This window comes from Vicugna pacos, chromosome 3 (assembly GCF_048564905.1).
Source record: "Vicugna pacos chromosome 3, VicPac4, whole genome shotgun sequence".
NCBI classification, from domain to species: Eukaryota; Metazoa; Chordata; class Mammalia; order Artiodactyla; family Camelidae; genus Vicugna; species Vicugna pacos.
In genome coordinates this window covers 97,235,219-97,260,241 of record NC_132989.1, presented here as the reverse complement: position 1 = coordinate 97,260,241, position 25,023 = coordinate 97,235,219, and the positions used below count along the sequence as shown (strand labels likewise).

General features: G+C 42.0%; 1 protein-coding gene across 1 annotated transcript in view; it reads right to left on the bottom strand.

Annotated features, from left to right (window-relative positions):
* ADAMTS12 (ADAM metallopeptidase with thrombospondin type 1 motif 12) overlaps positions 1-25,023 on the bottom strand; it is a 288,416-nt gene that overhangs the window by 123,370 nt on the left and 140,023 nt on the right. Inside the window, exons 4-5 of the mRNA XM_015235450.2 lie at positions 1,789-1,985; positions 1,130-1,213 (exon numbers count right to left, since the gene is read on the bottom strand). Of these exons, the coding sequence (XP_015090936.1) occupies positions 1,130-1,213; positions 1,789-1,985 (281 nt within the window). The remainder of the gene's footprint in view (positions 1-1,129; positions 1,214-1,788; positions 1,986-25,023) is intronic.

The following is a 25,023-nucleotide window of genomic DNA, read 5'->3' as shown; positions in this document are numbered from 1 at the left end:
GGACCCCCACCACCACCACCATACCTGCATTTCTACAGGATAAAAACATCTCTTGATGTGTGTTTACCCTAACATTGTCCCAGGAGACAGCCCATCTCACAATACTCTAGGCGACAGGCCTCACACCTTGCCCTTACCAAAGTCGTAAAACCTATTGTTCAGAGAAGTCCCTGACAGATCTTGCAACCAATCAGGTACCTGTGCACAAACTGATCACACAGCCCCTACTCCTGGTGTGCACAGCCCCCTCCCCCCAATAAAAGACCCTCCATGCCCACCCTCTGGCCTGTAGCGGTGTCCCTATTAAATTTTCCTAAACTCCTCTCTGTCTCTGGGTAATTCTTTTACCAACCTGCGTACCATCACCGTGGTGTGGCCACAGCAGGTAGGAGCCCTGTGGGTCTTGCTGTTGAATGTTGAAGATAAGAACAGAAGGAATCAAGAATGACTTCTGGGCTTATGCAACAGTGCATAACAGCACTATTTACTGAGCTGGAGAAGACACAGGGTTGGAGAGCAGTGAGAGGCAGGATTGAGATGATTTGAGTTAGGAAACATTTCGAACTTACTAAGCTTCCAAGTTTGAGTGACTAGACCACATGAAGGATGAGATGTCAAGTAAGCAATGGAATATGAGTCTGGAGCTCAAGTAGGAGGTCTGGACTTGAGGCATCAATTGAATCTCAGCACACCGATGCCAGGTAAGTCTCTGAGAATGGATGGAATCCCCAAGGCAAAGTGCAGGGAGACGAGTGGGCACAGATCCGGGAGACATTATTAATATGCAAGAGGTAAAGAAAAGCATAAAAAACCCAATATTTCCATGTCCCTCCTAACTTTTATTGAAACCATCCCACCATGACACAATTTAGTCTGTTTCCACTGTAGGACATTCTTAGTCACTGCTGTCAATCTGACTTGTGAGTTATAAGATACAAAGACTGTCAGATGATGTCAAGTAATGTATACCTTGGAAATGTTCTCCATCTCACACTTGACATCACTGGACTCCCCGGAAAATAACACAGATGGGCTTCCGAACATCTTTCTGGTACCCTCAAGAGCTCTTCTGAAGAAAGTAGGTGGGGGTGTGAGGATACAAGCAGGTGGCGGGGAGACTCTTCCTTACCTCTTCTTCTTCAAGCAGAATGAGCCGCACCACAACAATGTGAATCGCATTGCCAATGCTTGGGCTGTGGAACAAGCCAGTGACCTGGAGTCAGAAATGGAAAACCATTAGCCTCACATGGATAGACACTAGACAAATGCTGGAAGAGGGGACAAAACAGAACTGCAGTGCCCTTCAAATAATTCCTTACCTTACAGGTCAGGGGTTTTTGGTGGAGGGCAAAGACGAGTGAGATACTGTCAAATGAAAAGGTAGAAAACCTCAACAATGCAAGAGGGAAGCTTGACATTAGGGGTTATCATTTCCAGTTCTAGTTCTAACTACCTTGAAGAAATCATGTTCTACTACTTCTTTGCCTCCATTTACTCATTTGTGAACTAGCATAAATCAATGAGAAAAGAAAAAAAACATACTAAAATGATCGAGTCACTGGATAAGTAACCAGTAGAAAATATACACTTAGAAATTTTCTTAGGATACACATTTTTAAGAGAAAGATTAGTTTGTCCTGAATTTCCATCCTTAATTATTTAGGCATGGAATTTATTTATAAATATAAATACAAATATGTATTAGAAGGACCAAAAAGGGGTCTCGTGTTCTCATTTCTAATGACATCTCTTCACCAGCTGCCCCCGCCCCCATGCAGTCAGACGTACCATGTTCATGATGGTGAGGATGTAGGACTCCACGTTCTCACTCCCGTGGTACTCAACCATCTTTGTGTCAGCCACCACCAGCGTCTCCACCCATCTCTCTTTGCTGATGGAACGCCGAGAGAGGCTTCTGTTTGGCAGGTTGTTCCTTTCCCACTTCTCTCGCTGTAGCTCTTGCTTCCGGGAGATGCCAAGGCTGTCTAAACATTGACCAGAATATAATGGGTTAATTCTCTCTCTCTCTCTCTCTCTCTCTCTCTCTCTCTCTCTCTCTCTCTCTCTCTCATATTTCTCACTTATGTTTTTAAAGATGCAAGGCTGTAAGCTTAATTTAGGTTTAATAATGTGCAAATGCAATGTTCTTATATATATGACCAAAATGCAAGAAGAGATCAATTGAAATGAATATGATCAAAATAAGTGAAATTTGAATATAACAGGGAGACTCAAAGTACTGCTTTGAAATAGCCATTATCTATTTCATTAAAGAGATCCCTCATCATTAAAAAAGATATAATCAAGAATGGGAACTTTCTCTTTCTTTTCCTTCTCCTCCTCCTCTAAATTATTCAGTGCTTACTGGGAGCAAGGCAGTGCACAAGGCTTTGAAATGCCCACTTGTTTATCCTCATGAACCTCTGAGGGACATACTGCTATCTCCATTTTGCAAATGTGGAAACTGATGCTCAAAGTGGCTGGTTAAACAACTTCCCCAAAGTCACACAGCCCCCTATAATATCAGTGGAAGATCCAGGATTTTCTATACCCCCAAATCATGCATTTTCACAGACATCATACCGTCTCCCACAGAGTAAATGTGCATAAGACGGGAGCACATGGAAGCTGGAAAAGCTGCATGTGGTTCAAGACATCCTACTTCAAAGGTATAAAAAGAGCTGGAAAGGATCTAATGAAGGACAGTAGAATTATCAGGGTGACTAACAGGTTTCAGTATGGAAAATATTTATGTATGAGGATCATAGTTTGGAAGGCAAAACCCAGGAGAGACTATAGAATCATGAAGAAAACTGGAATCATCCTCAAACTCCCAGAAGTTGGAGAAACACCTCTTTGAAACTTGAGAGAGGTTTATTTAAAACCCAAGTAAGAATAAGGTGCTGCTTCACACCCTGGGAAGCTTAACCCAAGGGGTGGTCAAGTCTAAAAGCTTTCAGTGGGCTCGGAATGGCGTAGGCAGTTGACGAAAGATGAATTTACCGAAAGGGTAAACAAGGAAAGAAGCCTGGATTGATGGAGAAACGAAGTCTGAGTCTTTGAGGATTTCTATCAGGAAGACAGCCACACACCTCCTACCTGCTCTCATCGGCACCCAGGACCCCTGGCTGGGGCAAAACACGAGAGCAGAGCAGCAAACCTCACAGCCCCGTCCTCATCTCCGGTGACGGCCATCCAGCCTCAGTTGGAACGCTGCCGGAGCCGGGGGCACCCACCACCTGACAGGCCGTCTTGTTCTGTTAGGCAGCTCTCTCCTGCACCAAGCTGAAACTTCCTCCCGGAATTTCCGCTTATCAGTCTGGTCCTGTCCTGCAAAGCGATCTCGAACACCGGCCCCTCCTGAGGCCCCGCCTCAGACACGGAACTGGGACAACTGAAACCTTACCGTCCATACCCTCCCTTCTCCCCACACGCTCTTTGGGCTGCAGAGTTGATGACACTGGTTTTCTGTGTAGCTCATCACGGTTCCTCCGTTTCACCGTGTGTGAAGTTGGAACACGCCACGCTGAGCAATATTTACCAAAGAAATGAGACATAATCCTAGGTGTAGGGAAGCCCTATGAAAGCTTACATATGGGGAGACAGTTAAGCCCTCATTGGTGGCAGAGTAACTTTTTATGGTCCATCTGCACTAACTTTGCATGGATAAGTACGACTTTGCTAAGAAATCTCCAAAGACTTTACACCGATGGTTTCTAACTCTGCACCACTTCCTACCTTCTGTCTATCACCCTCTCATCTCCTTTTGAAGCTCATGGGAACAGTTTCAAACTACTATCTGTTTCTAAATCTTTCTGCCCAAGCCAGGGAGCAAGCCACACTTGAGCCCACGAGGGGTCTGTTTCTGGAAGGGGTGCTAGCCGACTGGGCCAAGTAGAGGAATCCCGTCCGCACGGGCTAGGTACGACCGCCTCCTCTCGGCCTCCTCCTGTCCTTGCCACGTGGGGGTGGATCTCCTCCAAGGTGCAAGGATGCTCAGTGCTCCCCATGAGCTTGTGTACCTGGGCAACCCACTGCCTTCACGAAGCCCTTGGTGACATGGTCTCCTTGTCTCACTTGGCCCTCAGGCTGGGCACCCCTCCCCTCGGCACAGGTTCCCTTGCATAGCCCTCAGCTCTCTGCAGTTGACCGTGCAGAGACCGTGCAGTATGCAACCCCTGCATTAAAGAGGCCCCTGTGCTCCAGGCTGCAGCCTTGAGTCCCTGGCTGGCTGTGGTCCCCCCGCCTCCCAGGCCCTCAGGCGTCTAAGGTTAGGGGCTGGCAGGAGGCCAGCACAGGTAAGACACTGGCAGGACAAAGATGATTTCTCTGCTTCTCCCAGTCGCTTCTTTCTTTTCTCTCTCCTTCTCTCCTCCCCCTCCTCTACCTTTTATCTCCTTGATGTTGAGAAAAAGAGTTTAAAGGAAAAAAAAGGAAGTCATGTTTAAAGCCCATCAGGTTATTTTCATTTTTTCAGCAAATAGTCAGATGAGTTACTCAGTAAACGGGCCTGTAGGGGGAAATGTGGAGATGGTGAGAGATGGGGTCTGGTAAAGACATACATCTGTTTAAAAGTTTTCAACAAGACTTACACTAAGCACCTGCTGAAGGTCAAATCCTGTGCGAAGCACTCTGTACCCAATGCCCTCATTCACTGCACCAGCCAGACCATCAGAGAAGCCCTAATATTACCACCTTAGTACAGATGAGGAAACCAAGGCTCAAAGAGATTGAGTAATTTTCCCAGAGTCACATAGTAAACGACACAACCAACCAGCCAAGTCTGTCTGACTCCACAACAGCAACAACCAACACGTATGGCCCAGGCCCTCAGGGCGAGCCCTACTCTGCCTTCCTGTGACTTCCTACGGCAAAGAAGTCAGTGACACGATCCTTGCACTGATGTGACAGCCAATCTAATTGTGGATAAGATAACAAGAACGTATGAAAATGTCCTGATCAGGTTGCAAATAATTCCCAAGGAGAGAGAGATCAGTTCTCTCACAGACAGTGCCAGAGCTCCGCAGAAGTGATGGGATTTGAACTGGACCCTGGTGGGACGGAGTTAGGAAAGAGGATCATATAGATATATCTAGGCTGACTTCACTGAGTCCTGATGAAGTCATCCAAGACTCAGCTAAGGAATTTCAGAAAGTACAAGAAGCCAGCCCTACACATTTATCTTCAAGGCCTGAGGACAAAGCCAGACAGTCCCTCAGGGGCAGGTAAGGCGCCAGCAATTCTGGGAAGCTCCCCACCCCCTGGCCCACACACACACACACACACACACACACACACACGAGCTGTCTTAGCTCAGGCTGCCATAACAAAATACCATCAACTGGGTGACTTAACAGAAATTTCTTTTCTCACATTCCTGGAAGCTGGAAGGTCAGGATGCCAGCACGGACAGGCTCTTTGAGAGCTCTCCTCCTGGCTTGCAGAAGGCTGCCTTCCCACTGTGCGCATGTGGAGAGAGAGACGGATCTCTTTTTCATCTTCTTATAGGGACACCAATCCTACTGGATTAGGACCCCACCCTTATGGTGTCATTTAACCTTAGTTACCTCCTAAAACCCCTCTGTCTAGCTACAGTCACACTGGGAGTTCGAGCTTCAGCACAGGAAAAGTGGGATGACACAGCTCAGTCCACACCACACACGCGCTGTTTAGAGATCCCTCCCTGGGCAGGCCTGGGGTGGAGCACTTTCTGCACTGCTGTGACTTCCTGCTGCTTGCAGGGCTGTCCAGTGAGGCTTTAAGTGCCTGAAGGACGAGAGCTCCTTTAGCTTTGCACCCAGCGCCTAATACTGCACCTGGCAAACAGTGACACCCAATAAATGCTTGATGCATGGGTGAAGGAAAAACTGATGATGAATTGGAACAGATTTATGATCCACAAACAAAGAAGAATGGCAAGAGTTATTCACTTCCAGGAGATGACTGTTTCAGTTAGAGGATTCTCCACACTGAGACTAGGCAGTGTTTGCTTTAAGGGGAGAAATCTAGCCAAATGGGCAGTGTAAGTAAGGACACTCAAGTTGGCTTTTTGGAATTTTCTGGATTTTTTTTTCCTTAGTATTTTCAATCCAAGGTTGGATGAAATCTGTGGTTGGCTGAACTCACAGATACAGAGGGCCAACTGTATTTAATTCTCAACAACTATCTGAGGTAAGTCTTATTATTGCCATTTTTAAATGAGAAAAGTGAGATGCAGAGAGGTTATACTTATTCAAATTTGTTCAAAGTCTCATAGCCCATAAGCAGCACATGAGCACTTAGATGAGCAGGTTTGGATCTCATTTAGGACAGTGGCATGGAGACAGGGGTGGGCTTCCTGGATGTTACTTGCCTGGAAAAAAGGAAGATGAATGTCTTAAGTCTGATAGCTTGTCCAGGCCCACTGCTGACAACCACCCCCTCCCCAGCCCTGTGGGCTTGGCCTGAACCACTTCTGCGTGGAGCCACTCACAAGTCTCATGACCTTGGACAAGTGTTCTCATCACCACCCCCATCCCACTCCTATGTAACAAGGAAATTAAACTGAACTCTGACTTGGAAATTTCATTTAGTTATGGAACCCTTTCTCCACACACAGATTTTGCAAACAGCAAGGCAAAGAAAGTGGCTGTGATGTGGCAGATGGCCCTGAGGGGGATTCCACATGGCACAGCTTTAAGCCATTAGATGACACGATATCTTAGAGACCTTTCAACTCTGGTGTGTTGAGTTGAATAAACACACCTTTCCATGACTCAAGCACAACTGGCAGCAGTCTGCTACCATCACACAGTTGCACGCAGGTCCCCTTCTTGGCAGAACAGTGTGGCCTTTCCCAACAGAGCTGAATGTCAAAGCTGGGGTTCATGTTCTTATCAAAAATGGCTGAGCTGCCAAAGGTGTTCCCATCTTCAGGAAGCTTTGGGTAGATTCAAAATGCCTCAGCCAGGACGCTCATTTTCATTCAAAAAAGTTTACCTCATTCACTGGGAACCAAAAATATTTTTACACTTAGGTAATAGACTATCTATTCCTCAAAACTGGCCACTATTCAAGTGAAAACATCTGTCTTTAAACATCAACAAGGGAGGCTGCATGAGTCTAAGCGTCAGTAACCAGTAAATGGCAAAAGTAACTACTCCCAGGTTAGGGGTGTGGACAGAAAGTATAAACACCTGAAAAAACAAAAATGAAAAATGCTCTCCAAGGGCTGACTGGTCTTGCCTTATGAAACCCTCACTTCATTCGAACATGCCACTAAAAAAGGAAGGAAGTGATTAATCATTTTGGAAACGTGAAACTTCCCAAAAATCACAATGTAATTACATCAAGCAGAGGTGAAAGGTTTCAGGATCTATCTCTCTGGACAGTCGATCAGAATGAGAATTTATAAAACAATCTGGTCCATTATCATTTTATTTTAAATGATCAGTTTCATTCATTGCCAATGCTTGGAACGACAAGGAATTCTGAAGGTTTGAGATCTCATCCCACATACTTTCTTCCCCTTCCTCGTGTTCCGATAGAAATGTACTCAGGCATTTCTCACAGTGAAGACCAGATGTGGAGGGGGCAGCTAGGGGCAGAAGGAAAACCAAGCAAAACTGAGTAATCAGTCAGGGATAATGAATCCCAGCACGTGCAAAGTTGGCAGAACTCTGTTGACACTCTCCTTAGCCTGTGACTGAGGGATTTGTGAAAAACCCAGGGACCTGCACACTTCGTCCAAGGCACCATGAAAAGCTTCTGATAGTCTCAGGTCCTCAGTGGTGAGCTCTCCTTTTCTGAAGGCATTCATGAAGAGTTTACTCCTACAGACTTACATTTTCGTGTAAGGTATGGAATTCTACTAGCCTATAAAACTAATCATTGTGAATCTCCAAGTGGGGAATTTAATACACTGTTTCCCAAGATTTCTTGACCTTGGGACTTGTCTTCAGAGCTCCTATTACTGCCCAGTGTCCCATGTCTATCACTTGGGAAATACAGCTTTAAGGAAGACAAGCTCAGGAAGGAAATTAGCTTAAATGCCTGCTAAAGCCTCTTGAGATTACAAGAATCTGTCATCCTAAGATTATGTGCATGGAAATAAAGGGGAAAAAAGTCTTGTCCAGGAGCTACAGAGCAAGAATAGAAACCCAGGTTTCTTCACACCGATTATGCTTTCTTCTTAGGTCTTGAAGATTTACATATTGGTAGACCAGAAAGACCTCTTACTTAAGTCACGCCATTGAGGCCCACCCTGGACTCCAAATCTACTTTCCTACACTTTCTGGCAGCACTTTTAAAGATTACCAAGTTCTCTAAACATGATATATGCTTAACAAATATGATGCAAATGATTTAACAGGCCTTCCTTCATGCTCACATGGACCTACAGCCAACTGTTGACATAGAAGGAAAAATGAATCAGTTCTATCTAAACAGATTTAGGCCACTCTAAGGTGGTGGGTAACCTAAGGCGGGGACCCTCTCAGTATCCCTTCCCCATCTATTCCTTCTCTGCTGTTTGTATCTGGTCTTAAAACTACCATATCAAATACCGTATCATGCCTAAGGCAATCTGTGTCTGCCTTTACGATGACAGTGTCAGATCCCCAGTTGTCCCAGTATTTGTTCTTCCTCTTTGCTTTTTTGCTGGGCACATGGCCTCCTGGAATAAAGACTAAATGTCCCAGCCTATCTTCTGACTAAATTCTGACCAATGGGACACAGGGAAGTGCTCCATGTAACTTGTAGAACTTAAAGGGAAGGATGGGTACTTCTTTTCCTCTTCCTTCTTCCTGGCCTGAATGTGGATGGTCTGGACAAGGAAGTGGAAGCCAGATGTCACAAGATAGAACAACAAGATGGAAGACAGACAGGCAGAGTTCTGAGGACTGCAGAGCACTACACTGCGCTGGGACATTTTCTCCCCGAAGTTCATTGATGTGAGTGATGAACAAAAGTCCATTTTTCAGCTAGAATGGAAGAGGGCTGTTTTGTTTGCTTCTTTATCCCAGGCACCTAGAATAGTTCCTTGTATTCAGTAACAATATTTAAATAAGTAAATTGTATTTGGGGTTTCCTATTATACCTAAACATATAATCCTGAACCATAAGATGACTTACCCACCCCCTCCATGCCTGTAAGCCTTATTTCTTCTCATCCATAACCCTCAGGGGGTAGGCTGCTTCCATCTCCAAGTGGTAGTATTTGAGCCATCCCCTCAGCTCAGCACGTTGATTCAATGTAAATACGTAGTGGGTTTTCTTTCAATACCTCCACTCTGTCACTAGCAGGAATAAGACGGATCCCCCAGTGGCTTCTAGAAGCAGTACGTTCTTAAAGACTACATGCCCATTCTTGTTCCAGAGAAGACAATTCCATGAGTCTTCTTAAGAGATTTAAAGATCCCAAGGTTTTGTGGAGAGGGGAAGAAAACACTATGCATGGTTGGGAACCTCAATTCATAAGCACTTACAAATGCAGCAAGAAAATTCTCAGTGATACCTACTGGCCTGTTCATTTATTAACATTCTGTCCCATGGCATCAAAGGCTCAGCATGTCTGTTAATAAGAAACCTAACAGTCAGCTACTTTTGTGGCCGCTACCGCCCAGATCACACACGACTGTTTGATATTTCATTTCCCCAGCTTGGCTCCAGGGCTTTAATAGGTCCAAGCTCTTCCAGTACCCCCAGAGTCCCGAGTTAAAAAAAAAAATGTTAACTTGGCAAGACAGCAACAGTCAAGCTGAAAGTCACGAATAAAGAAATCTCTGAGCACACTCATCAGAGAAATAGTTCACAGAGACTTGAGAAACCATCTGTCCCATATTTGAGGACAATTCCAGCCTGATGAGATAATTTTTATTATATCTGGTCATATCTACATACATATGGGCATATAACACATACATATGGACATATTTACAGTTCTTTTCCTCTACTTAACGCTTAATTTCACACTAATATAACCTCTTGCAAGAAAATTTATTACAAGTATAATATTTATATTCATACAGGTTTTGTAACTGGTGACTAGGTTCTTGTCTTGTCTCAGAAACAATTCAGAGATGAGACATGGAGGTCAAGAAAGCAAAGTGAGGATTTATTAAGCAGTAACATGCTCTCTGGGAGAGCGCGGGGCAGGCTCAGATGAGTAGCTGCCCTGAGTTTCCTTGGCAAGCAGGTTAGATGGGGTGTACGAATGAATGGGTGGAATATTCATTGGGGAGGAAGGGGTTTGGGGTTGTATTTCCTGATTTTCACCACAGTTCCACTTTCCCAAGGGGAGGAGGAAATTTTGTCCTTACTTAGTCTTGATTGGAAATATAATGGCATTGGTGTGTGATCGGTACTTCTCATCTGTAAAGCTAATTTTATTGTAATGAGGGCATAATGAGCAAAAGGTTACATGCAGATGCCAGGGATTCCCACCTTTTCCCACCTTTCCTTGTCTGCCTCCAGGACTCCTGTTGCCTCAAGAGAAGTGACTTCTTGTCAGTCTAAAGGTTCCTGCTTTTCTTTGTTTGCCCAAGGACTCTCGTTGTTTACAAGATGTATGGTTTCCTTACAAAGGGTTTCCCATTTCTCTGCTCATATCTAGCTGTCTACCTATTTTAACAGTTTCAGAACATTGTTTTTCTCCTAGTATAGTATGTGGCATCCTCCTCAACCCAGAACCTAGACCAAAGTAGGTCCATTTCCTTACACTTTTCCTCTGCAGAATATTTATTTTATTAGTTGATCAGTCTGATTGGTTTCTAGTACACCCCTCCACTGAGAATGTCACTTTCAAAGTTTTGGCTTCACACATGCATCTCCCTCTAGCTCTCGACCTTCTTTCTGTGAGCTCAGAAACTTGTTCTCAGGTTCTGATGCATGGACTCTGAAAATGCAGAATTCAGAGCTCCAGGGAAGCCACTATCTTTCACGTTTGGTTAACCTCTGGTGTCTGCATTCTCATCTTTTTTTTTCCTGTTCTTTCTTCTTCTTCTTCTTCTTTCTCTTTTTAACCTCAGAGAATGTGCTCATATTCATGTCCAGTCCACTATCTGCAACTAAGGAATTCTTTTTTTTTTAAAGCTTATTATCTAGAATTGTTAAAATTTCCCCCCATATTGGAGGCAGGGGCTAGGGGTTTCTAGTCTCCAATATTTTTGTGTCATCTTTTCATGGTAAAATTCAGCTTCGCTAGTGTATTCTAAAGGCATGATTACATCATTTTCCTTAGCCCTCTGGGTATCACAGACCAGAAGGGGGAACTCAGGAGACATCAATTATAATCCCAGGGGACATTCTATTAGCTGTAATCATGGAGCACTTTGTTTTTGAGACAAGTGTCACAAAGAGACTCTGCAGTTTGCTTTTTTCTAGTAAAGGTCAGTGTGATATTATTTTGTTATACATCAATGGCAGAAGTTTATTATTTATTTTCTCTATTATCAAATGCAGCAAATAAAAACAGACTAGCCACTATTAATTTTCCAACTCAAAGCTCTGCGTTTCATTTAACTTTCTTTTGCCTGAGTCTTTTGCCATTTGAGCAGCATCTTTCTGAGACGGGAGACTTTCTTTACAAGGGAGAACTGAATCAGTGTCTCAGTCATCTGTGTAACTCAAGATAGCCTAGAGCCTGGTGATTTTTCATAAGCAATAAGTATGTGCTGAATGAAGTTTATGGATTCATTCACCTCATAATGATTTGTGGGGGTGGGGTGGAATACAGAACAGTAAACAAAACAGGAAAAAAATGGTAATTACATTCTAGTGAATCTAATCTGAATTTTATTATTCATTCATCAAACATGAGCTCCTCGGAGCCTGACTTTGGGACAGTAACAAAGAGGACTACTACTCAAGAGAAGATGGAAGTAGATAAACCACCCAAAGGGCTCGCCTGGGCTCCACAGACTTACTCATTTGTAAATGCTGCACTGGTCTTAAATCACTCTCTGAAGACAAAGGCTACATCCAGGGTGACAGGACACTGGGTCCTTCACAGGTCTGATGACAGGTTCCAAAGTCACCCTGGGCCTCCTAAGCACAGGATGGGCCAGGCTGAGGAGTGGATACTGGAGAAGGACTACGTCAGTATCAGGTAGACCCCCGAGGCCCTCTTCATGTCATCTCTCCTCCTTACTCTGGGGAGGAGTTTCCATGTGAGTATAGTTGACCCTTGAACAACACAGGTTTGCTGCACGAGTCCACTTATATGTGGTTTTTTCCCCAATAAATACAGTACCTGTATTTTCATTTTTCAGATCTTTAAATTAACTAAGTATAGGGGAGAATTTGTGTTTGATTAGAGATCATAACATGTGGCATCAAAAGTGCAAAGGTTTGAGTCCTGATTCCATGCAAACTGTTTCAGCTTCCTGCCTCTGGGTGAGTCATTTATCAGCTCCCTTGTTTTTGAGGCGCAGACAGCAGTAGGTGGGCTTAACTGTGGGGGTCAGCACCCCCAACTCCTGCGCTGTTCAAGGGTCAACTCTTTTCTAATGCTGAAGGTATCAAATGACCCGGAGAGGAGGAATGACCTGGAAAGTTGTTGAGGGCATGTCCTGGGCCAAGAGAAAGTCACTCACAGAGAGAACCGGAGTCCACCCACGCAGGGCTGGGGCCACAATCCCGGACAAGCAGGGCCACCAGCTGACAGTCAGGGGCTGGTTCTGATAGGAAACCTGAACCCCACAAATAGGAACTCATCCTCCCCTAACTTTCCTTGAGGCCCCTTCATTCATTCAAAAGACATGTCATCCAGCATCAAATGAGCCAGCACATTAACTTAGTCATTTGTTCCTCCTTCCCAACCTCTATACTTATTCAGCACATTTATCCACCTCCAACTCTGTTAAGACCTAAAAGTATACCCCAAAGTAATACACCAACAATAAATGTGCACACGGGTCAAAATCGGGCAAGTTTTTGTTTCCCAAAGGGAACACTATTCTGGAGTAAGGTGCTCTCCTAACTTTAAGGGACAAGGGAACCCACAAAATAACAAGGCATTCCCATTTCAGCTCTGAAATTTCTTGGAAACTCATTAGAGAAAGCAAGATTGTGGATAATTTTTCCTTTTATCCACGCTATTGTATTTTCTATATTACTTCCACGGTTAGAAAAATAAACTTTAAAAATATGGTGAAGATCCTCTACTTTAATTCTATGCCACAATTTGGTAATTTAATAGCACCATTTTTCTGAGTTGCTTCGTTAATTCTCTTGTTCATGTCTGTCCTTTTAACTGAGTAACCAAACGCTCTTCTTCCCAGCCAACTAAAATGCTCCCCTAGCAATAGCAGTCACATAATCACAACCTATGTAATTACTGAGAAAAATAAATCTACCCGATTTTTCTATTCATTCATTTCCTGGTTCTCCAAAGGTAGAGAAATAGACCTAGAGAAAGTGCAAAATCAAGGGTGAAAAAAAGAATTATCACCTCTAAGCAATAAGCCAGCCATTCTTCTGTGTAGGTATGTGGCTGGTAAAAAGAAGCCATGAGCTAACGCTTCAATTAAGAAACCAGAGACACAAGAAGTATAAAGGGAGACATTGAGTTGAGCCAGATAAACACACTTCCTGGGGCAGTGGAAGGAACACTACGGTCCAGAGAAGCACAGGACAACACACAGCCACCAGCCACATGCAGTGATCAAGCACTTGAAATCTGCCAAGTCAAAACTGCAATGGGCGGTAAATGTAAAACACATGCTGGAATTTCAAAGACTTGGTAGGGGGAAAAAAAGAATGTAAACTGTCACATTAACAATTTACATTGATTACACGTCAAAATAATATTCCAGATATCTTGGGCTAAGTAAATCATTGAAATTAATTTCATTTAAAAAATGTTTTCTCTTGTATTTTCTTGGCTGCTAGAAAACTGAGAATTACATATGTGACTTGCCTTTGTGGCTCATGTTCTATTTGTATTGCTTAGTACTTGTTTAAAGCTCGAAGTATTTACATATTAATCCAGAGTCTTTTCACTATTATTGCTGTTTTTGTCTGAAGTCTGACTCACAGAATTGCAGGAAGGAAGGAATAATTTAGAATGTGGCATGAGCGCCAGGCATACCGAGTCACAGCAAGTGTTATTTTGTTTTCCTCAATCCTATTTGCAACTAAAGATATGCTGTTTATAATAGGTCAAAACTCAAGTTCTTCTTGTTTTCAGATAAGGCTTATTTAATTCCACTGGTAGGAGAAAGCCATGACTTTAACCAACCTGGCAGCTTATCCCTGTCCTCACCTTGCAAAATATCTTAGTTCCTCACCTACTAGAGCAAAGTGATGAGGAAGCAACACTCAGAAGCAAATAATTTTTACCCATTGTTATTCCATACTCTTTTTTTCAAGAGAGACAGATGAGTAAATTCTAACACTGAGATTTACTTTGTTTTGTTTTGTTTCTTTTGGAGGGGGTGGTAATTAGGTTTGTTTATTTATTTTTAAGCGGAGATACTAGGAATTGAGCCCAAAACCTCATGCATGCTAAGCACGCACTCTACCACTGAGCTATAACCTCCCCTCTGAGATTTATTTTAAAAAGAACTTCCTATCCATTGACAGACTGAGTAGATAATAAAATGCTATATATACATACAATGGACTATTATTAGCCTTAAAAAGGAACGGTATTCAGACATACGTTAAAACATGAATCAAGCTTGAGGACATTATGCTAAGTGAAACAGCCAGTCACAAGGGGACAAATACTGTATGATTCCTCTTACATGAGGCACCTGGAGGAGTCAAATTCACAGAGACAGATAATAGAATGGTGGTTGCCAAGGGCTGGCAGGGGAGGGAAAGTATGAGGAGCTATTGTTTAATCAGTTCGGTTCGGAGTTTCAGTTTGGGAAGATGAAAAAGTTCAGATCAATATTGGTGATGGTTCCATAACAATGAATAAATGTACTTAAGGTCACTGAAATGTACACTTAAAATAGTTTAAATGGTACATTTTCTGTTAGACATATTTTACCACAGTGTAAAAAATAAACTAAAAAAAGGAACTTCCATGTTAGATGGTGAATGTTGACCCAGATCCACCCAATCTCCTGTATTTTCTGTCGCTACATCAATAGGTCCCACCTGTAGGTCCTAAGAAACTCAGTTACCAATCACTGTTTACAGATCACTAAAGTGTGCTTATTAAGGCATTAACATTTCAACAGGTGAGGTGATCAAAGTAAGTCTTTGCTAAATCAGCTTTAATTAACATTTTAATTAGCCAGAAATATCATCTTCCAAAACTTTCCAGTGAAATGAGGTTTCACAATAACATAAGTTAAAAAGTTCTTTCCCTGGGCCTTTCCCGAACCTTTGACTGCAGCCTGGCAGGTCCTGCCCTTAGTGACCATCTTCCCTGACCTGGGGCTACAGTCCATTCATCAATGCTGACAGACCACATATCTAACAGAAGACTGGTATCAAGAATATCTAAAGAATTCTCAAAACTCAACAGAAACTTAAAAAAAAAAAAAGCCACCAGAAATCAAATTAAAAATGAGCAAAAGACAGGAACAAACATTTCACTGAAGAAAATATACAGAAAGCCCAAAAAACACATGAAAAGATATCCAACATCATTACCTATCAGCGAGATGCAAATTAAAACCAACACAACATACCTATAAGAATGGCTAAAATTAAAAATAGAAGCACTATCACCATTGTGATATTGGATGTGGAACAAATGGACCACTCATACACTGCTGGTGGGAATGTAAAATGAGGAAGCTGCTCCGGAAAACAGTTTGTGATCATTTCTTATAAAACTATGCACACAATTAACACATAACCCAGCAATTGTATTCATGGGCATTTATCCTACAGAAATGACCACTTAACGTCCACCCAAAAACCAGTAACTAGGTACAGGCCAGCTGTCCTTCAACAGGGGAATGGTTAAACAAGTTATGGTGCATACACACCATAGAATACTATTCAGTAATAAAAAAGGAGCAAACTGCTGACACACACAACACTTGGATGAATGCCTAGGGAGTTATGCTAAGTGAAAAAAGCCAGTCCCCAAAGGTTACATATTGTATGATTCCATTTATAGCACATTTTGAAATGAAAAAATTTTAGAACAGATTAGTGGTTGCCAGAGTTTACGAATAAGGGGTGGGGAGCATAGGAGGGAGGTGGGTGTGGTTATAGAAGAACATGAGGGATACTTCTGGGGATGGAACTATTCAGTATCCTGACTGCATCAGTGGATTCATGAAACAACTCGTGTGATAAAATTGCGTAGAACTAATGATACCTACACACAAACACACACACACACATCTGGGCACAAGGAAAAGGGGGAAAACATGAACAAGGTCAACGCGGATTATGTCCATGTCATCGCCCTGATTGTGATACTGTCCTATCGTTTTGCAAGATGTTAATGTTGGGGAAAACTGGATGAAGGGTACAAGGGATCTCTTTCTATTATATTTAACAACTACATGTGAATCTGCAATTGTCTCAATACAATTTTACTAAAATAATAGAAATGACTTGTCCAAGCTCACATAGCAGCAGCAAAAGCAGAAACTAAACCTCAATCTCCCAACTCCTAGTCCAGAGTCAGTGACTCACCTCTACTCCTCTGGCTCAGACAGCCCTGCCAAGCGCCTGATCTTGAGTGAACTTAGCACCAAGAAAAGCAACCGCTGAGGAACGGAAGCAGAAGCGGAGGAGGCACAGGGAAGGTGCCCACAATCACAGCAGCACTCAGGTGTGGGGAATTAGAGACGTGTGCATAAAGAAATAAAAACACGTAAGATGAAGTCAATCAAATACAATCAGCCTAGAAGAGGCCTCGCTGGCTGTCACCTGCTGGCAGAATCTCTCCAGGTTCTGTTTCCCATCATCCAACCACCTTTAGAACCCTCCTCCTCTTCTGGTTTCGCTGGTGAGGCAAGGCTCCTGCTCTCTTCCAAAATCTGTTCTCTTTCTTTCTTTATAGCTGGGCCTGTGACTGCCCGGCTTGTCCTTTTATTAAGTATGACCCAACGAGCTCCAGCTGTATCCATTATGGGCCATGAAGTGTTCACTTACCTCTTCTGAGCTTCCCTTGAAGTGGCATTGACAACCCCATCCCTCCTCCCTGTCCCAGTGTAGCCCCTGGGAGCAGGTCTGAATCAGTAAGACTTTACTCAAATCTGGATGTCTAGAATTACTGAGAAGCTCGTCTCAGATTTTACAAGTTAAAAATATAGAATAAAATTACACAAAATTAAAAAGCTCTGAGATTCTCAGATTGCCCTATAAATTGGGAACAAACCCACAGCCTCAATGTTCCGAAAAACCACATTCAGAGCTGGCATGTGGGACAGGGACTCTAATCCCGGGCTCTGTTGCCAACTGGAGACTTAACTTGGGATAAAATCTAACCACATAATCATTAGCACAATGCCTTTCCCATAGTCTTAAATGGACTTAAGCCATTTTAAATGAAGACAGAAAATCCCCCATACCAGCCACAAAACCCAAAACAACCCTGTCATTTTCCTTTTTCAAGTTTCCCATTCATGCCAACTCAAAGGAGAGTGACAAGCACTAAGCGCAAACTTTTAAAGATTTTGTAGTGCATGCACTAGGTCAAATGGATTTTCTGGGTAGTCACAGATGGCTAAAACAGACAGATTAAAGTCTCCCATAACAAGCCCAACAGAAGAAGTGTTATTAACACGACACTTAATGACTGTGACGATGACAGAAACTTAACAAGCAGCAAGTTCAATCAGATACATAATGAGGACATCATTTTCCCCTTAGACTTTTTTTTTAAACAAGAGAAAGAGAATTGGCCAAATGATAAAGGCACTGATATCAATCATTTATATACAGCAACTTCCAGCATTTGTTCCAGAATCAGCCCAGCTTCACTATAGGATACTCTTTCTTTTGCTAAGGTAATGGCAAGGCACTGATAGTGATCATGAGTCTGTGAAGATCTACACATGCTTTCTCAATCATCATAGAAATCCTTGTTCAGGTGAGTATAGCTTGGTGGTAGAGCACATGCTTAGCATGCACAAAGTCCAGGGTTCAATCGCCAGCACCTACATTAAGGTAAAAAAAAAAAGAAATTCTCGTGTCCATCTTTCTTCTGCTGAATATATTCTATCACCTTCTATGTTTTTAAACATTGAGGCTGTGGGGTGGCATGACAAGAGAGTTAAGTCAAACAGAAGGCACAATTTCCCTGAACCCCTTATCGACTAACAGTTCTGGATAAAGAAGAGTCAACTTCACAATGGGCTTCCAGTGAGCCGACTCACCCAGTACCAAAGCCATGCTAAAAGCGCATGTGAGCGGTGACTGGCACTGTTTCTGCTTGTCACCTCCGTCACCACAAGCTCTCCTAGGTGACAGCTGCTTTCTTTCATGAACTAACTATGCATTTCCTTTGAAATCACAGTTTCCCTAGCACTTTCTCATGGTACTCTTGAGGTCTGGAGAACCTGGTGTTGATGCTGGTTCAGTAGAACCAATGAGCTGAGATCTGCAGTTTCGAAATGTTGCTGGCAAGTGATTTAACTTTACCATCTGCAAAAGAAGGCTAATGGCAGCCTCTGCTTCAGGGCTGGGTCTAGCACAGAAGCTGGTATATAAAAAGTGCTCAAAAACTGGTAACTCCTCCTTCCCTGAACCCCACATTCTCCACTTGAAACCACCCCAGTCTGTCTTTTCTCCTGCCCACCTAATTCTCCAGCCCACCTCCTTCCTTTGCTCCGCACTCTCTGAACTCCAGCCCCACCAGACTTATTTTGATTTCTCGATTGTGCCCTGCTCTTTCTTGCCAGAGAGCCACTGTATATGGTGTTAGTTCTGCCTGGAAGTCTCCTTCCTTCCTCCTTCATCTTACTGACTCCCAGTCTTCCTTCAGATCCCAGCTCGAATGTCCCCTTCTCTCTAACGAGAATTAAGTCCCCCATAAATGTGTCTCACCCCACTATGTGCTAACTTTTGGAGCACTTAACACATGTGTGATTTTACATTTATTTGAGTGTTTTTACATGAACGTCCATCTCCACCACTAGATTGTGTTTTTGACAGCAGGGACACATCTGAGGGCAGCAATTGCATCTGTTTGGTTTTTTTTTTTTAACTTTTCATTTAGAAATAACTTCAGATTTCTAAAACATCTGCAAAAAAGTACAAGCAGTTACCATATACCCTTCACCCAGCTTCCCCCATGTGTTAACATCTTACCTGACCACAAGACAACTGTCAAAGCCAGGAAATTAACATTGACATACAATACTGTTACCGTTACTCTATAGACCGTATCAAGTTTTGCCCAGGTCCAATTACTTTTCTCCATCTACTGTAGGCTCTGATACAGAATCCCACATTGCATTTAGTTGTCATGTTTCTTCAGTGTCCTCAAACCTGGCTCTGGTTTTGTCTTTCATGACCATGATACTTTTGAAGAGAACTGGCCAGTCATTTGTATAATAATAACCCTCAACTTGGGTTTGTCTGGCTTCTTCAGGATTAAATTAGATTATGATTTGGGGCAAAAATACCACAGCCATGATGCCATGCACTTTTCAGTGCTTCAGATGAAGAATCAGATGATATCAATGTACCTCATTATTGATGATGCATTCATCACCTGGTTAGGGTGGTATCTGCCAGATGTCTCCACTGTAAAGTTCCTATTTGTCCCTTAGTCATCAATACATATTTTGTAAGGAGATACTTTGAAGTTACAGAAATATCTTGTTTCTCATCATACTTTCACCTGCTAATTAGCGAACACTGGTGATTCTTGCCTGCAACAATGATTGCTCTGATAAATAGTGATTTTCTATTTCCATCACTCCATCCATATTTATTAATTGGAATTTTACAGTAAGGAAAAGTTTGCCCCTTCACCACCATTTTTCAATTATTTATTTATAACATTTTGGACTTACGAATATTTATTCTATGGGTTATAATCCAATACGATCAGCATCCATTTTGTTGCTTAAATTGTCCCAGTTTTGGCCATTGGGAATTTTTTCAAGTTGGCTCTGTGTACTTTCAATATATCCAACATTTTCAAGTACTTCCTTGCTTCCTGGCACCATAAGATGATCCAAGCTTATCTTGTATTTTCCTTGCCCTAGACATGGAATCAACCACTTCACCAACAAACCCAGGTTCTTTGATAGAAAATGGTATTAGAAACCAAGATCTGGATGCTAGATGTGCTTGTTGCTACTAGGGTGTCACTGTTTCTAAGCCCTCTAATCAGATAAAGGTAGGAAGTATATGTAAACACTCGTATATATGCACACCTCTATGTCAACGTCTATGTCAATCTGTCTATCATTCCATCCTTCCACCGATCCATCCATCTACGTATTTCTTAAAAACCATGAGTTCATACTGATACCTCTGGGTAGCCAAAGTCACAGGGCTTATTTTAGCCTCTCTATTTTTATTTGTTGTTGCTTATGTTGTTTATAACTTCTTTCTCTACCCCTGGGAAACCTGATTCTTGTTTCCACAATATATTTACTTATCTGCTCAGTCCTCCAGTACATGTAAGGTAGTTTCAGACCTGCTAACCTGTACCCCTGCGTAAAACAAACTTACTAACTAGAATACTATGTTTGTGTATTTGGTTTTGGTTTTTAGCCTTACAACACAGTTAAAACACTATTTCTTAGGTTAGTTCTTTTCTTCTCCACTTACTTCACTGTGGTTATGTTATTCATTTATAATAGAGCTAGTTTCATTTGCTGCTGCTTGTATTCCATTTTGATTTCCCCTACATCCTAGTTGATTTTAATTCTTTCTCTTTTGTTCGAATTTTTGGAATATAATTATAACTTTAAAAGTTAGAGCTACACACAAAGGCGTACTCAGAAAAGAAGGTGAGAGAGACTTCAGGGACACAGCCCAAGACGTGGATACAGAAAGAGATCAAAATTTGCGGCCATAAGTGGACTCAGTCTACCATGAAAATAATACATAAACACAAACAAAACAAAAAAGTCTGAAAAAAGTGTAATAAAAAGAGTAATTCCTACAAACTAGGGGTCTTATATTCTGATCCCAAGCATTTGACACTGGAAAAGTCTCTTGAACTCTCTGAGGTTAATTCTTCATCTCTGAAATGGGATTAAAATTATGTGTCCTGTCACTTCCTCTGGCAATTATGGTAATTCAAGGATACAATAGGTATGACCATTCTATGTACACATACTAGGAATTAATAACTGGTATTACTTCAATATTATTCTTAAAGACTTTCTTTAAAAAAAAAAAACACCTCTGGAAGTCTCAAGTAGCCTGTTAAATCACTGATCAGATCAACTTTCTGCTTATTCACTCAGGTCTACACGCCAACCATCATCATCAAAGAGAGCCAGAGACTCGGCATATAGAAATAATCCTGAATCCAATTACTGCCACTGGAGCATGGACTCAAGAAGCCAAGGCTATAGGTTGAATCCACAAGTGGCTCAGGAAATTCTAAATTAAAGCCCCTGCTAGGCTCAGCTGGCCCAGCCAGGCCTCCAGGACCAGGGGTCAGTGCTACACAACCAGACTTCGGTGCCTTTCCAAATATATTACATGCTCCAAGCACCACTCCCTACTGTCAGTCTCCAAAAGAATGGAATTGTGTCAACAGATACACGGCAACATCCTCCCACAGAAGGCTTTGCCAAGTTACTTTGTAAAACTAATCACAAAAATTAGTGAACATCATACTGTCTCCCTTTCTGCTCTAACCGTCTCCTCTCTGAAAATGTCAACAGGGTTAGAATTGTAGTATATATTATCTTCCGAAACTCAAGAGTTAAAAATACTACTTAAAATAGAGAACATAATGGACCCTGGAGAGATGGAGTGACCCTGAGGACATGTGCATAACAGAGATCAGTATCTTTTCTTTTAATTGAAGTATAATTGATTCACAATGTTGTGTTAGTTTCAGGTGTACACAAAGTGGTTTTTATACACATATATATCTATTCTTTTTCAGATTCTTTTCCATTATAGATTATTAAAAGTGATTGAATATAGTTCCCCGTGCTATACAGTAGGTCCCTGCTGTTTATCTACTTTATATTTAGTAGTGTGTACATGTTACTCCCAAACTCTTAATTCAATATCTTAATCTAGTTTTGGGCATAGAATGATGTTTACATACAGAGTTTCAAAGTCAAATTAGCATTGCTTCTTAGTAACTCCTGAGTGACTCTGGATAATTTACTTGAATTCTCTCTGCCTCAGTTTCCTCATCTGTAAATTGGGACCAGATCGGAATTTAGCTTATGGAATTATTATAACCATTAAAGAGCTGATTAAAAACCTATTGCAGTAGCTGGCACATTGTAAAAATTTAATGAATGTTACCTACTTCTATTAATAGTTAATCAAGTAAATAGAAACTGGATAGAAAACCTAAAAGACTCCCTGTCAATTAATAGTAAATTGGGCTCTAAATGATGAGAGCAGTTCTCAACATGTCCCCCAAAGTTACATACCACTCCAGAGAGAAAGAATGTTTTCAAATGCTCTTGAAAGGAAGGCTTCAAATACAGATGACGATAAAAGTTTGGGGATGGAAAAGAATGGCAGAGGAGGGAAAGCAGGTTGTGAAAAGAAAGTCATGAACTCCTCATCTTTGTAGCAGAACTGCCTCTTGCAGGGACAGGATGCGCTTGTAGCACTAAGCCTCCTGGATTCAGGCAAGTGTGACTGTGAGTGAAGAAGGTACCATAGGTTTTAGGAGAGCCAGAAGTGGGGAAAAGAATCAATGAGAATTGACGAGGTAAAGGACAGAGACAAGGCCAAGTCCAAGATCACTGACTTAGATGAGAAGCTGTGATAATTCGTGTAATAAACTGGCAAAGATGAAATAGCTTGGCCTCTCAAATCAAACCTCATTCTTCTTGAGCCCACTGAGTCCCTCTGGTACAAAGAGATGGATCCAGATGAGGTAAGCTAATACAGCATCTTCCCGCTGCACCCTGGGACTTTGGCTCCTTCAACTCAACATCTGGTCCTTAAGATCACAAAGTTGCCTGTGGACCACTGGCTGGGTCATGGCCGGGCCCCAACAGGAATTCAGGTCATCGCAGAACATGGGGCTCTGGCTAGACTCCTGCAGCGTGGCCTCACTTTAAAATAAATTTGGGACTTGATTTTAAACAAATACTAAGTCAAATACCCAAATCCCACACCAGATTTGTAACTGTGGAAGGCACATACTCTGAGGCCTTAAGCTTCTGAACTGATGTTTCTGAAACTATGGAGATGCTTTCCACCTAGAGCTTACGAGCTTGATTCATAGCGTGAAATTCAACAAAGGGAACAATCAGTATTACCAAAAGGGCCAATCAGGGAACTATACTTATACCCCTCAGCGCATACTGTTTATCAAGATTTATTGTATGTGGATGTGTCCAGTCAGCAGCAGCAGCAAGTCCTATTAGCTCACTGCTGAGGAAATCAAGTTCTAGGCAAGCAGAAACAGAAACCATCAACATACAAAATAATGTCGTTATCAGTTTGGGGAAGAGTTTTTTGAGAATACAGATTTAAAGCTACAACGACTGTTTCCTGTTCATTCTAAAGCACTTTTGAGCCTCAAAACTATAAGGACATCACAAACAGAAATTTGGAAATGGATCCAGTCTGGGAGTTTGTTTGATACATGTCTAAACCCTGTTTATTTCACAAAGGAGTTAATGTGCCTCCCCAGTAGACACTATGGCCAGATAACTTCCACTAGAAAACAGCAAGAAGGAAAGAAAAACAAGAGGAAGAAGATAAAATGAGTGGAAAATGATGAGACTAATTAAAAAACCAGTTATTATCTTCTGTTCTTCCTTGCTTTGTTTGGTCCACAAACCTGGCTTCAGTTCTAGCCATTACTGAGAAAAGGGCAACGTGATTAGCTATTGGAGTCTCACTGTTTATACGACAAAAATCCACTGGTCAATAGAAGCAAAAGTATTTCTGAGACCTGCCAAAAATTGTTATGGTTTAGTGATTCTGGTTATCATCATTCAAAGTGAGTCTTAAAGATCTAGTTTGACAAGCATCTCCTTTCCAGGGTGAGAGCTCAGGTGACTTGGCTGGGCACCTGTCTGCCAGGTAGAGAAAAGCAGCTGGGTGTGGACTTTGGTTGTGCTATCACTTGTTTGTATCTGAAAGTCTGATTAAGTAATGGTCCACAGCTGTTTGCAGGCTAGGTCTGAAGGATGGGAAAAGCCCCTTTCAAAATGTAGAGTAATCATCCATTCTTAAGGTCTGCAGACTCGCAGGGATTCTCTTTCTTTCTCTTTTCTTTTCTCCTCTTTTCTTTTCTTCTCTTCTCTTCTCTTCTCTTACTTTCCTTCCTTCCTTCCTTCCACTCTCTCTTCCTCTCCCTCTCCCTCTCCCTCTCCCTCTCCCTCTCCCTCTCCCCCTTTCTTTCCTTCTTTCCTTCCTTCCTTCCTTCCTTCCTTCTTTCTTTCTTTCTTTCTTTCTTTCTTTCTTTCTTTCTTTCTTTCTTTCTTTCTTTCTTTCTTTCTTTCTTTCTTTCTTTCTTTCTTTCTTTCTTTCTTTCTTTCTTTCTTTCTTTCTTTCTTTCTTTCTTTCTTTCTTTCTTTCTTTCTTTCTTTTCTTTCTTTCTTTCACTGAGTTGTAGAACTGAGGCTGCAAGCTCCCGATGTGCGTATGTGTAAAACAGGTGTGTGCAGCTGTAGTTAAGTTTTGTTATTTATGTTTATGAATTTTGCTCGCTTGTTAGGATGTTTCTGCATAACAGAGGGTTAGTTCTTAAATATTACCTTCCAGTTTTCACTATGAAATAAACATTACCTTAGTTAAAAGTTGTACCTAAGATCAGTGGTTGAGACTACACTGAGAACAGGAGTCCCAAATAAATAGGTATATATGTATGCAAGATAACGGGCTGTGTTTGGGTTTGCTAATGAAAAAAGAAAATAATTTGATCTTAAACCTGCATGGGAACAGGATACAGGAGGTTCACAGAAGAGGAAATTTTATTTGCCTTAGTTTATAAAACTT